A 14,984-nucleotide genomic window follows, 5' to 3' on the forward strand; every position below is an offset into this window, starting at 1 on the left:
TTAGTTCTGCATTATTGTATGATAAAACGCGCAATATGTTTTTATAACACAAAGTGTATTTATTCAATGATTCTTCAAAAAAATTACTTACATTTTTATTCTAATTTGTTTCGTTCAAAGCGCTGTGTCCTTATGAGGCCAAAATAAATCCAAAATTTCATTCGATTTCTTATTAAGGTCGCGACACACGGTCGTCCGCGACGATGGCCCTTTCCAGACTACAACTCAGCACCATCACACGAGTGGATAGAGCTGCGACACTTATCGATCCTACACTAAAACTTTTTATTTTTATATCGAGAGCAAAGAGTCTGTGTCGCAAGCCGATAGTTAACAATTTATTTGTTATTATTCGACACTAAGTTCATGTGACGCCTAGATGGGTTATCTGAGGTTTTTCCACAGTGCACATTTGCAATAATTAGTTTCTGTCTGGTCTGTTTAGTGCGAGTTTTTTAACGTTCTCGATAGCGTAAAAGTTAACTCAAATTTGTATGCAGTTGCAACGTTTGCCTACGTTTGCCGCTAGGGGCGCTGTTCCAACTGCAAACAAATTTGAATTAACTTTTACGGAGCACCAATAAATAATGTTTCAAAATCGGGATATTTTTCCCTTTTGAGAGGTTCCGCTGCGTGCGCTGCGGAAACGGTTAAAGTTACGCTAAAATTATGTATGACAAAATAGTTCCCCTTTAAAAGTTTAAAAAAAATCCGTGACAGCATATATTATGTCTATATGTTAAGGTTGACTCACTATAACGTTTTTTATGCTAACCAAATTTGTTCTAAAAGAAAGCATTATTTGTAAAAGTGTTTTTATAAAGATTATGTTAATCCCTATCCAAACAAATACGTTATTCATTACAACATTGAAACACCCAAATCACTTCAAGATAGGCTTTGCAATTATAATTTTTTCTGGATTTCTCCAGGATCCCATCATCAAATCTTGATGATTACCGGACCATTCGGGAAGTCTACCCTTTCGAACAAAAAAAAAAGAAAAAAGAATTATCAGAATCAGTTCAAGCATTATCGAGAAATCGGTGAACATACATAGATAAAAAAATATTGTCAAATTGATAACTTCCTCTTTTGAAGTCGGTTAAAAAGCGTGATACGTTTGGTACCTTAAATAGCTCCTTAACATTCTCTATTATTCAAAAATATTTTCACTTTCTACGTAAATGAAGAGGCGGGTAAAATTTAGCGTTATGCCCAAGTAACTACTATTCCACGCGGACGAAGTCCTGGGGCAAAAGCTAGTAAGATAATATTTTAAAAGTGTGTAATAAAACAAAAAAATCCTTTATTTCAGCTAAAGTTTTTTCGTGTGTCCTTTAAAAATATCCAGAGAACAGCTCCAACGCGAGAACACGAGGGGCAAATCCACAAAGATAGTCTACAGCGTCAACGATACTTGTAGTGTGTATACTTCGCATATAGCTGTAGGTAAGCTATTCTTAGCATTAGCACAAAAATTATATAGTTTTTATTAATTAAAACGCTTACGGACAAATTTCAACACCCTTGTCGTATTTTCACACCTTTAATTGACAACGTTCATCGCGGATACTGCGTCAATCATTTTAGCTTAGTACTTACAATATAGGGGGATAAAGTATGAAATTGCCGATTTTGACCAAAAAAATTAAAATTCGTTTTTTTTTTCATTCATTTAATATATTTGAATGAAATGAAATGAATGAAATGCGTTTATTTCAGGCAACTTAAGCCCATAAAATTTCACATACAATTACATAACATCTAAATCAAAATACAATACAATTGAAATTACAATTTATCAGAATAACTAAAAACAAAAACTAACAAAAATGAAACTAAATCAAAATTATTAAAATTGTAAACTACTAATATAAAATTAAAATTAATAAAGGAACTAATACAATAAATAATGAAATAATGTTAACTTATTTACCATTATTATCTATACATTGCTGCCACCTAATAGGAGGGGGACATTTATGCCTTTCCGATTGAACTCGGGTGATCTAGATTCTACAAACTGTGTGAAAGCATTCGGTACTGCCTCCTTTGAAGAAAACTTTTTATCACGTAGAAAATTGTCCAAATCACGAAAAAAATGCTAGTCCGTTGGAGCAAGGTCTGGTAAATACGGAGGGTGACGAATGGTTTCTAATTGCAGTTCCTGTAGAGATAAAACGGTTTCTCGTGCTGTATGAGGTCTCGCGTTATCATGGAGCAATAATGGTGAAGATCGATTCATGTGTCGGGGCTTATTTATCTTTGTAATTAAAGGTCCGTTTTATTTGGTATTAGTATCAACTATTCGATGTTTTTAATTGAACATCAATTAAGTTTACCTTATTTAAGTTTTTTTGTTATGATAGGTACTTATTTTTTCCAAATTTTAAGCTTTGAATGGCTCTCCTGTAAAGTTGTCGTTTAAACTAATTATCCTTTCACCCCTCGATATTATATCCGATTTTTCGAATCTACAGTTTATTTTCTCACGGACGACAATCGTAGACAAACGAAAAAGAATTTTTAGTTAAATATCACAGATAGGACGACTGCTTCTTGTCGATGCGAACTGATTATTAATTGGCCAACATTACATGGATGTGGATGTCTATGGGCTCCAGTAACCACTTAACACCAGGTGGGCTGTGAGCTCGTCTTACCCATCTATGCAATAAAAAAAAAAAAAAAAACGCGCTATTTGATGTGATCGGCCTGTAATGCCGCTACAGATAAGACGGATCAATCGAGATCACCAATCTCTGGCATGGCAGCTCTGGTATATATCTCTGGTATAAGTTTAACAAATTTTTTGTAGAGCCCACGGGTAATATACGAGATTTTGGTAATAGTATTGTTACACACTGGGGTTTGGCATAAATAATATTCTACCGAAATACAAGTTTACACTGTATTAGCACTTAGAACAGTTAAAACACTTCACAAACACTTTAAAATTTTCAATTGGCTTCTTTCGCTTCGCTTCAGGTGATGCGTTTGCTGTTTCGCTTCGAGTAGTTCCGATTACTGACTGACTGCATGCCATCTCTACAACACTTTTATAGTCGAGACGAAATCCCTACAATCGTCGAGAATATTCCACAAAAGTCTAGTATTGTGCGTTTCCGCTATCTGACAAAAGATGGCCTTGTACTTCTCGAGCGTTCTAGATGCTACTAGATCCTTCGATATTCGTTCGACTATTCGGCGATAGATGGCGTTACTCTTACCGGCGTTGCAGTATAGTAAGTCTTCTTAGGTATATTGTCATCATAAACCCTTGCAGTTAAAGTGTCATTTTCTAATCGTTGTCTACAATCTTACCAGAGCTACGGAGTAACGCAAAGCAGCTGTCGCACTAGACGTCTCTCCCAATCCGCTTTCAGTGCTTTTAGGCACTCAAAGCACCGGTCACCGTTGTCGTCAAACTCGTTGAATGCGACGAAGAGTTTGATGTGAAACTTGGCCATAGATACAACCCACTGAGTCTCTCACCAGATCTTCTCGGTGCGTCGCGATTCCAGGTCCGCTGGTAGATTCAGCGTAACACTGCTTTTTTTAGGGCCAGTGTCATCCCAACTGAGTCCCGTGAACTCACGTACCAGTCCGCGCGCGGTTGGAATTAGGCAGGGAAAAATATAAATGACGACAAAATCCCATTTCTCAAAACTACTCAACATAGTACTGGCTTGATCCTTAGATATTTGCTAAAATCTCAATATATCTTACAATTTTCCACCTTGAACTTAGAAACGTAATTTATTAAAACGCCTCATCGCGTTTTTTTTTTCTCCTACCTATGCTGATAGCCTTGAGAGGCTATTACAGCTTCACCCTAACATGTAGGTGAGTTCACGGGGCTCAAACCGGAGGTGTTGTTAACACTGACCCTAGCAAGAGTAGTGCTTCGCAGAATCTACCACCGGATCGGAAACGCGACCCCCTGAGAAGATCCGGCGAGAAACTCAGTGGGCTGCGTCTATGCTGGTGCTTCTGCACGTTACATCATTTGAAATTATGATCGAAATATTTCGTATCCTCTTTTTGGGTAGTGACAGCTTAGCGCGCTATTAATGGTCTCGTGAGAGGCGCACGGTAGACTGTAACTGCCTTAGCTAAAGCCATGGTTAGTCACGAGGTATAAACTAAAATTTTAAGTGACTTTAGCAAATCAACATCGCTATCCGCTTGTTCTTGGGATTTTGGACTTTGAGAGATATGGCCGTACCACCCATTTTATAATGATACCGTATTCAAAACAAAGTAAGTTCGATTTAATATCATTTAAGATCAGCTGCATAGTATGGTATCGATAAAATACATTCATATTGAACCACCCTATTTTCAGATGACGTGAATAGGGGTGAGCATGCGCGGGAAACCTTCCGCCATTTTGGCTAAGTTCGTAAGCGCTCGGGAAACGTCGGCTTACCCCGTGCAATAGGGTCAGCAAGAAGATTTGTGAAATCGTACGCCCCGGGTTATAGAAATATTAACTTTATGATGAACGCGATAGGAGTGATTGTTGTAGGCTTAGTGATGTTTTTGGGAAATGGTGCACCGGCGATACGCTCTTCCAATAAGGTGTATTCTCATGCTTGCGTCATTGAAGATATTTCGTCACGGAAAAATTTGCGTCTTTTTTTTTCGTTTTTAACGCGACACCAGCTGGTACAGATACTTTCAAAAAAAGAAAACTTAGCTTTTCTCTTAAAATAATTTAATAAGTTTTTATTTTTTATTGCATATTTCACAGCAATATATTTATTTATGTAAATGTCGCTTACAAATTTCAAATGAAGTCGACTTATCAATTTCATTCAAATAACGTCTCTAATATTATTCGAACGGCAACGCATAACATGAGGTCGTTTAATGAATATTATTGCTCAATTATCAAAATACTACCTGGAGCCATTGCGGTCCACAGTGCGTTTCTAGAGGTATTTTTTGCCACGTACCATCCGGCTATGGAATGAGCTCCCCTCCACGGTGTTTTCCGAGCGCTATGACATTTCCTTCTTCAAACGAGGCTTGTGGAGAATATTAAGCGGTAGGCAGCGGCTTGGCTCTGCCCTTGGCATTGCTGAAGTCCATGGGCGACGGTAACCACTCACCATCAGGTGGGCCGTATGCTCGTCTGCCTACAAAGGCAATAAAAAAAATCTAATATGGCACCAATATCTCAGAATTTAGATCTATTTTCAGGATTAACTCTTTCTTTTTTGTCTATAGCACAAATCGTGTTAACACTGAACCGTAATTAAAAAATAGATTATAATAATAATTATATATATTATATGTATTTTTATTTCGACTTATTTTCAAATTTATTATTTAATTATTATTATTTTCAATTGGAAAAATTAGTCGATTGACATATAAAAACATGATACTTAACCATATTAGATATAGATTTTGAAAACCAAACGCAGCCCAAATTCATCATCAAATTTGATGAGCGATTTTGAACTTTACGACTAGGCTGGTAAGCGAGAGGAGAATCGCGAATAAATGGAGCCTTATATGACCACTTACTCCCCACTAGAGGTACCCAAGACGCCATGAATATAACGTTGATTATAGATCAAACAAGGGCTCATTGGCGTTCTCTTGATCTTGACGATTTGGCCACATGCCAACAGACGAAGGTCGGACGTGCATTGCGCCAATATCTTGGCCACACAGCTGGACATATCTATATGACCAATTTACTAATTTTGTTAATATTAAACAATAAAAACTAGCACAAATTTTCCCATTAAACACATTTCTGGCGTGAAGCAGTAATGTGTTTTGGTTTGAAGGGGGGCAGCCGTTATAACTATACTTGAGACCTTAGAACTTATATCTATATAGGTGGGTGGCGCATTTACGTTGTGGATTTCTATGGGCTCCAGTAACCACTTAAGACCCGGTGAGCTGTGAGCTCATCCACCCATCTAAGCAATAAAAATATAAAAAATAAAATAAAAATTAAATTAATTTATTACTAGTGGTATGAGGTCTTGTGAGTCCGTACGGATAGGTACCACAACCCCGCCTATTTCTGCCGTGAACCAGTAATGCGTTTCGGTTTGAAGGATGGGGCAGCCGTTGTACTGTTAAAACTGAGACCTTGAATCTCATGTTCTGAGATGGGTGGCGATATTTACGTTATAGATGTCTATGGGCTACGGTAACCACTTAACACCAGGTGGACCGTGAGCTCGGCCACACATCTAAGCAATAAAAAATAACCAACATACCGAGGGGGTGAAAGCTATGCGGTTTAAACGAACTTTTTGTAACTTTACATGAGAGTTTACAAATATATGAATCTTCAATGGTTTTTACGTATGTTCCGTTATAACTACAGAACCATGCATTCGATTGACTTGAAACTTGGTATCCATGTAGAAAATACATGCACTTAATGGATAGGCTAATATTTATATGAGTTTTGGACTCCTTATACCAGTTGCGGGGGCGTTAATGATGAGAATCTTTGTGGGGGTGAGAAATAATGATGTTAATCTTAAATGCCCAGCGAAGCGGACGGGCACAACTAGTACTAATATATAAATCTACAGTGGTTTTTACGGATGTTCCGTTATAACTACTGAACCATGCACCCGATTGACTTGAAACTTGGTATACATGTACAAAATACATGTACTTAATGGATAGGCTAATATTTATATGAGTTTTGGACTCCTTATACCAGTTGCGGGGGCGTTAATGATGAGAATCTTTGTGGGGGTGAGAAATAATGATGTTAATCTTAAATGCCCAGAGAAGCGGACGGGCACAACTAGTACTAATATATAAATCTACAGTGGTTTTTACGGATGTTCCGTTATAACTACTGAACCATGCACCCGATTGACTTGAAACTTGGTATACATGTACAAAATACATGTACTTAATGGATAGGCTAATATTTATATGAGCGTTGGACTCCCTAATGATAATGACAATAAATTTAATAATGTTAATTTTAAATGCGCACCGAAGCGGGCGAGTACGGTTAGTAGGTACCAAATAAAAACGGCCCTTTAATTACATAAACTAACGTCGCGTGTTAAGAGAAATGTCGTTTAAGCCAGATATTCTTTCACTGTTCGATATATTCACGGTGTGATTGATTTCCAAGAAGAAAGTAGTCGTGTAATGCAATTTGAACTCGCAATAATTTAGTTCCTAGTGGTGGATTGTGAGCTTGCACAAGCAGACCTCTGGTGGTAGGACCTCTTGTGAGTCCGCGCGGGTAGGCACCATCGCCCTGCCTATTTCTGCCGTGAAGCAGTAATGCGTTTCGGTTTGAAGAGTGGAGCAGCCGTTGTAACTATACTGAGACCTTAGAACTCATATCCCAATGTGGGCGGCGGCATTTTCGTGGTAGATATCTATGGGCTCAGGTAACCACCTTAACACCAGGTGGGCTGTGAGCTCGTCCACCCGTCTAAGCAATAAAAAAAAAGATACCACTATCCCACCCGCTCCTACCGTAACGCGGTTATGCGTTGGGTTTGTGATTAGGACGACTTATCGGTAGTAGCAGTCGGGTTTGGAACGCCCGCCAAATCTAAAGCAGCCACAAAACCCTTAGCGCAGTGCCGTTCTAATTAGCCGCAATTTAAGACAAGATAAGTCGTCGTGACCTAAAAGGATAAGACGCCTGGATCATTCGTATCGAACGATGGAACTGGTGGTAGGACCTCTTGTGAGTCCGCGCGGATAAGTACCACCGCCCGTCCTATTTCTGCCGCGAAGCAGTAATGCGTTTCAGTTTGAAGGGTGGGGCAGCCGTTGTAGCTATACTGAGACCTTAGAACTCATATCTCAAGGTGGGTGGCGGCATTTTCGTGGTAGATATTTATAAGCTCAGGTAACCACTTAACACGAGACGGGCTGTGAGATCGTCCAAAAAATCGTGCAAAAAAAAAAAATGTGAACCGAATTTCGAATCCCGCAGACGTATACCGATTTTATTAATCAAATAATACTCAACACATATCTGTTGTCATTGCATAAAAATCAAACCCGCAAAAATTATAATGTACACACGGGTAGGTATCACCGCCCTGCTTATTTCCCACATGAAGCAGCAATGCGTTTCTTGTTAAAGGGCGGGGCAACGTTGTACTATAAAGCCGAGACTTAGAACTCATGTCGCAAGGCATGTGGCGGCATTTACATTGTTGATGTCCATGGGCTTCGGTAACCACTTAGTACCAGATCTACCGTGAGCTCCTGAGCAATAAAAGAAATAAATTCTGAGTACGTACAGTAGGTAGATGCTAAGAGAGCTATTCTGCCCTCCTTTTATTAAGTGGTTTAGCTCACATATATCCCAAATCCCAATGTCACCCCTTAGACATAAGGTTGAAATTTCAATTGTATAAACTCTGTCATTTAAAATTACTGGTGGTAGGACCTCTTGTGAGTTCGCGCGGGTGAGTACCATCAACCCGCTTATTTCTGCCGTGAAGCAGTAATGCGTTTCGGTTTGAAGGGCGGGGCAGCCGTTGTAACTATACTAGAGACCTAAGAACTGATATCTCAAGGTGGGTGGCGCATTTACGTCGTAGATGTCCTAGGGCTCCGGTAATCACTTAACACCAGGTGGACTGTAAGCTCGTCCACCCATCTAAGCAATAATAATAAAAAAATTAAAATTTAACCTTTCGTACCGGTACTGATGATCGAAGAACGTGGAACCCTGCCTTCTAGACGTATACAAAGCTCTATTTTTAAGATAACATCTTTCAAATGACGATGGACTAAATAAAATACATTAAAACAGTTCTAAGTATTTATTTCGCTATAGAACCAATCAGGTATGGCGATGAGAAACAAAAATTACTTACTAAGCAGCTAATGATAAGTAATGAATTTAAAAAAATACTTATAGATCTTACTTAATATCTAATAGTTCTACTCTAGAGCTAAATTTGGCGATTTATATTTATAAAAATACTTTTATTGGAATCTATAATTAATAATACAAACTAAGAAAAATACGTGATTAAATTTGAAATGTTACTTTACTGATTTATTACACGCACAGTCATCGACTTAAATATTAAGTGTATTATTATCTGTGGTCGTGGCTACGTATTCGAAATAAGAGGGACGTTTTGGCGGGAACGCGAGGAGTGAAGTTGTGTGATTTGTTTTATTTTGTCTATTTAGTGTTTCTTCGGGTTTAAATGTGTAATAATGGTGGTTTATGAACCGTTTAATATCTGTGAAAGTGCACAAATGTGGGAAAATAAAACAAAGCCGCTGGACGTAACTTCTCGAGATCCTCCAAAAAGTCCACTGAAAAAATCTTAGTAAATGACCACCATTTTACTGAGATTTCATCTCATTTCATTTAATTTCATCCCAGTTGATTAATGTCTCAAATTAATCATCTTCATTTCATTTCACTCCATAATATCATTTTTCATAAAAATATGAATATACATTAAAATAAGACATGACTTAAAGGTCTCAGTTACCAGGTCATAAAATCCCTTAAAAAAAATTCGAAATAAGAGAACCAGACACGTACAAAATTGAAAAGGCCTCCATGGCAAGACCCTCGGGCCACCAGTAAGCCCAAAGTCCTAAAAAAAAAAAAACATACTGAACGTTAATGTGTATTACAGAGTTTCCTCTCAGAAATATCTTCGCAGTAAAAGAGAGATCGTTTGGCTCGTGTGGGTAAGAGGACGATTTCAATTGAATATGCAATTTCGAAAAGGGCACATCTCTGAAAATGTAAAATGTTCAGGAAATGAAAAAAAACACTGATTATTTTCTAAAGCAGTGTAAAATTTAAAATATTAACTTTTGAGATTAATTTTAGTGTTAATTAGCAATTGAAAATTACTGGAATTATTATAAAATGGATGTAGGTAAGACTCAAAACTACATGTATATGAAAAAACGTATTTGACAAAATATGCGACATGTGCCCTTTTCGAAATTGCATATTCAATTGTTAAAAGGGCAAGTGACTTAATTTACTCTACTCAACAGTTTGTATGTACATCGTGTGTTTATTATTATTTTTCGCGTCGTATTCCTCAATTCTGGGGGTCGTGACGACCCTTCTGCGTCACTTTCTCTGGCACGATTTTTCTCTGTCTTTTCTCTGTGCTTAGTGCGAGTTTTTTAAAGTTCTCGATAGCGTAAAAGTAACTCAAATTTGTATGGAATTGGAACGTTACATAATATATTTAAAACGTGTGTGCAATAGAGAATAATTAATTAAAAATTATTTAATTTGGACCAGTTCCAGATTAAGCCCCTACCTAGGATATCCTTTTACGTCAAGGTCGCTGGAGACATGCATAGACCTGAGTGCTTAATGCGAGTTTTATAACGCTCTCGGTAGCGTAAAAGTTAAGGCAGGTAACGTAGCGTTTGCCTAAGTTTGCCGCTAGAGGCGCTGTTCCGACTTCATACAAATTTGAGTTAACTTTTACGCTATCGAGAACGTTAAAAAACTCGCACTAAGCACACCCGTCTGTGGCGATATGGAGGACGTAGTGAAATGTGGATTCAAGAGGGGTGCGGATCTGTTCGTATCAACGTATTAGATCGCGCCCAAAATCAGCGTATCTATCGTATTTTAAACAATATAGTGATCAAGTATTTTAATGAGCATAAGTTTTACAATGAAACTAAATTATGTAAATTTTATCCGTAAACATAGCGAGACAAGCACAGTGACAGGCGTTGCTCGTTTATGAATTACCTATTATTAAAAATATCAAAAGAGGATACTGAAATCAGGCGCGACGTATGTAGTGAATAGATTACCATATTATTATTACAGTTTTTTCTTCTTTTTTTATTGCCTAAATGCGTGGACGATGGTGAAAATCTATCGAAAACTAACTTCAATATTCGAATAGCTAATGTTGGAACTCTTTTCAAAATCTTATTTGTATTATCTGTGGATCCGTTGGCGGGAACTGGGGTACATAGTGAAGTTGTTTTGACTTCTTTTGTTGATGCTACACATCTATGGCCGCACTTAAAACAGATTGCTAGCGTGGCGAGGCATGCCGTGTTATTGTATACATATATAAAATATATATATAGTTGTACGTTGTGGCGACGCGTCGCCATACGCAAGCGACTGTTTCTTAATATTGATATTTTATTTTTCATTATGCCACATGATTTCCTATCATAAATTATCCTTTTAAGCATCTACACCTGTACAAAATAGTATTTATTTATTTATTTGGTGGCTCACTAACCGTTTAGCATCAGTCAGAGAACAATGGTTGGAACTTTAAAAAGTAGTTGAACGTGTCTTATCGTATTGTTAGGCCGGTATGAGTAACGCCATCTGTCGCCGAATAGTCGAACGAATATCGAAGGATCTAGTAGCACTTAGAACGCTCGAGAAGTACAACGCCATCTATTGTCAGATAGCGGAAACACAATACTCGTAATGTGCGGAATATTCTCGATAGTTCTAGGGATGAGGTATCGGCTATACAAGCGTTCTAGAGATCAGTCAGTCAGTAATTGGAACTACTCGAAGCGAAACAGCGAACGGATCACCTGAAGCGAAGCGGAAGAAGCGAATTGAGTCTTTGTGAGTGTTTTAAGTGTTGAATACAGTTTTTAGTTGTACTTTGTTAGAATTTTATTTATCCCGAACCCCAGCGCGTAACGGTTCTCCCAATTTCATTCCAATGGGAAAAAAAACGTTAATCGACTTCATTACACTCCACTCCTTTCGCGTAGGTACAGCGTATTGAAATTATTGAATATTTTGTTTGAAGTCATCACTGGCAACAATGGCGCCGTAACCGTGGCCAATTGCCATACTGAAAAAAAAAGCAGGAGTTGCCATGTTCGTTGTATTTTTTTTATTGCCCTTGTAGGCAGACGAGCATACGGCCCACCTGATGGTGTGTGGTTACCGTCGCCCATGGACTTCAGCAATGCCAGGGGCAGAGCAAAGCCGCTGCCTACCGCTGTTATCGAACGCTAATGAATTTGAAGTACTCATATAAAAAAGCTTATTAAGCTCCATTAAATCGATATACACAAGTCGAGAGACAATAAGTTCACTATACGTTTAAAAACTTTTCTACATGAATACATAGTTCAATCTTAATTATTACTTTTAGAATTGAAATTTATTAATTACAATTGACGATTACGTAATTATTTTAAATCCAATCAAAGTACAGGACGATTTTATAATAAGCGTTCTTTGGCACAGATTTTTTTGTATACAACGTTAATAATACATATCGACGCTTGAAAGGCAAACGTGACTAAGCGACAATGCGTGAACTTTACAGTAGACTAATTTAAAGTTGAAATACCTGAAAACAAAATTTATTTTAACGAATTTAGCTGTAGTAGAATCTAGCTAGTAGCTGTAGGATTGAAATGATTTTAATAGACCTAGAAATATATATTTTATGCGCATCAAATATGGTTATTGCCTATCATTTATGTACAAAACAGTTATGGTCGCTTAGTCACTTTTGCCTTTCAAGCGTCGATATGCGCTTTGAAAGCAATTTCACAACATATTTACGTATTAAGATATTTTTCTATTGTTTTTTCATGTGGCACATTTAAATACAGCTGATGGTACGGGGTGAACGCCCTCGCTCGTGTGCGTGTTTACTGGTGGTAGGACCTCTTGTGAGTTCGCGCGGGTAGGTACCACCGCCCCGCTTATTTCTGCCGTGAAGCAGTAATGCGTTTCGGTTTGAAGGGTGGGGCAGCCGTTGTGACTATACTGAGACCTTAGAACTTATATCTCAATGTGGGTGGCGCATTTACGCTGTAGATGTCTAGGGGCTCCAGTAGCCACTTAACGCCTGGTGATCTGTGAACACGTCCACCCATTTAAGCAATAAAAAAACAGAATAATTTACATACAATTTACTTTAATAATTGTTTTAAGCCTTCGCTTCTATCAACAGTGTATTTTATTAACCGGTGCTTTTTATCCGCGCACCTGCCACTAACAAAAGCTCATAAATATCAAGAACTCATTAAAAAACCAGTTGTATATATCAATAGGTACACTAATTACGTAAAAAAAAAAAATTAAACAAAAAAAAAACTAAAATATTTAAGTCATTTTTTTATAATTTTTATAGGTAGGTAGGTGTATTACATACAATATTAAAAATTTTAACAATTTTTAATTATAATTAGTTTCAGTTCGAACATTTAATTTAAAAAAAATATATTTTTATGTATAGTATATAATTATTCTAAAATACGTAAACGATCACCGTTGGTTGACAATCGAAGCGTGACGGTCACCGTCTTTGTACTAAATACGTATTAACAAAAACAAAAAAGCTCAATACTCAAACGGTACCATCTATTTACGTAACAAATTCCTATCGCACTATCCAACTATTATATGAGTCGACTATTATCAAAGCCGGCAATGTGACTTTTGGAAAATTATTGGTAAATCAGAAAAACGAATTATTGACTTTGTATTCCATTGGCAGTCACAAAACTCTTCTGAACGACATCTTAGATAAATAACAGGTTAAGTATTAACCTTTATTTAACGCAGGTTTTGAACCGTATTCTTTGAAGGAGACGATTATATTCAAATCAATCTGTATTGACATATCAATAACATTTTTTTGTCCAAATGCACAGATTGCCACCTTTGATAATAGACGACTCATATGCAGTGTACCCTCTAGCTGCTAAATAGCATGCTTAATTTATTATAACATCACTTATTGTTCGATTTTTTTTTTGTTTTTTTTTTTAAACCCACAATCATTGTCACTGCTTACAGTATGCACTATGTAACGATATGCACTGAACTTACAATATGCTTCCTCATATTCATCACGTTTGTACTGGAACGAAATTTCTTTATATAATATTTTTAATATTTATTTTCATCGCATTCTCTGCGGCGTCCATTAAAAGTTTCATAAGTTAACTTCCACACACTACCTCCGTTTTTTTTTTTCGTTTTTTTTTCACGTCACATCACCACTGTTTCATTTCACTGTCAAAACTTAGCTGCTACGTTATTTGCGACGGACAACGTTATGTAGCGCGCTATTTAAAAATCGCAGTTCGTTATTTTCTCGTGCTATTTCGCTTCGCCCTTGAGCGCTTGGTCGAGGACGTCTTTCGGTGCGATCTCGACGGTCACCGTCCTGCTGATGGTCGACAGCTGACCCTGCTCCGAGTCCTGGACGTCGGCGAAGGGCTCCGTCAGGATCTTCAGGCCGTAGACGCGGGCCCGGTGGTACGCCGACACCGTGTTCGTGCCCAGGAATCTGCAATTTAACACATACAGGTACAATTAGGATTATTTCCACTCATCATTCTCCTGCCCTTCTCCCAGTCACCTAGAGTCGGAGCAACATGATTTCTCCTTCCATACTCCTCTATAATATACCATTTCTTCGCTCACTCCCCTCTTACACATAATGTCTTTCACGCAATCATGCTATTAATTTGTATTTATTTTTTAATTTAAACTTAAAATATTAGCGTGCGTGCGCGTGTGCGTGCGTATGTGTGCACGTGTGCGTATGCGCGCGTGTGTGCGTGTGTGTGTAGGTGCGTGCGTAGGTGTGCGTGCGTGCGTATGTGTGCGTGTGCGTGCGTGCGTGTGGGTGCGCATGTGCGTGCGTGCGTGTGGGTGTGCGTGCGTGCGTGGGTGCGTGCGTGGGTGCGTGCGTGTGCGTGTGCGTGCGTGCGTACCTGAGCGCGACGTAGCAGACGAGCAGCGCGGCGCCGGCGGCGAGCACGCGCACGAGGGAGGAGGGGTAGAGCTGCGCGAGGGCCCAGGCGCCCGCCGCGGCGCCGGTGAGCGCGGTGACGGCGGCCGCGGTGCCCGCCCAGTGCGACCACGTGAACCCGCGCTCCCACTCCACACTACGCAAGTAAGTGGAACTTAATATCTCTGATCTAGTTTTTAAGGTTGATTGATTCGGTGGTGCAATGGATTCACACGTCGGGCAAACATT

General features: G+C 38.5%; 2 protein-coding genes across 8 annotated transcripts in view; both read right to left on the reverse strand.

The window, feature by feature from the left end:
* Nucleotides 1-234, reverse strand: part of LOC101742542 (sodium-dependent neutral amino acid transporter B(0)AT3) — a 36,901-nt gene extending 36,667 nt beyond the window's left edge. For 2 of the 3 annotated variants that reach the window (XM_062674401.1, XM_062674400.1), the window contains exon 1: nucleotides 92-234. The gene's annotated coding sequence lies outside the window, so the exon portion shown is untranslated. The remainder of the gene's footprint in view (nucleotides 1-91) is intronic. The other variant, XM_004927232.4, reaches the window with a different exon arrangement.
* Nucleotides 235-8,786: 8,552 nt separating this feature from the next.
* Nucleotides 8,787-14,984, reverse strand: part of LOC134200786 (E3 ubiquitin-protein ligase MARCHF4-like) — a 46,741-nt gene continuing 40,543 nt past the window's right edge. For all 5 annotated transcript variants that reach the window (XM_062674406.1, XM_062674405.1, XM_062674404.1 and 2 more), the window contains 2 exons: nucleotides 14,719-14,892; nucleotides 8,787-14,288 (listed from right to left, as the gene is read on the reverse strand). In XM_062674406.1, the coding sequence (XP_062530390.1) occupies nucleotides 14,099-14,288; nucleotides 14,719-14,892 (364 nt within the window). In that variant the 3' untranslated portion in view covers nucleotides 8,787-14,098. The remainder of the gene's footprint in view (nucleotides 14,289-14,718; nucleotides 14,893-14,984) is intronic.

This window comes from Bombyx mori, chromosome 20 (assembly GCF_030269925.1).
Source record: "Bombyx mori chromosome 20, ASM3026992v2".
NCBI lineage: Eukaryota > Metazoa > Arthropoda > Insecta > Lepidoptera > Bombycidae > Bombyx > Bombyx mori.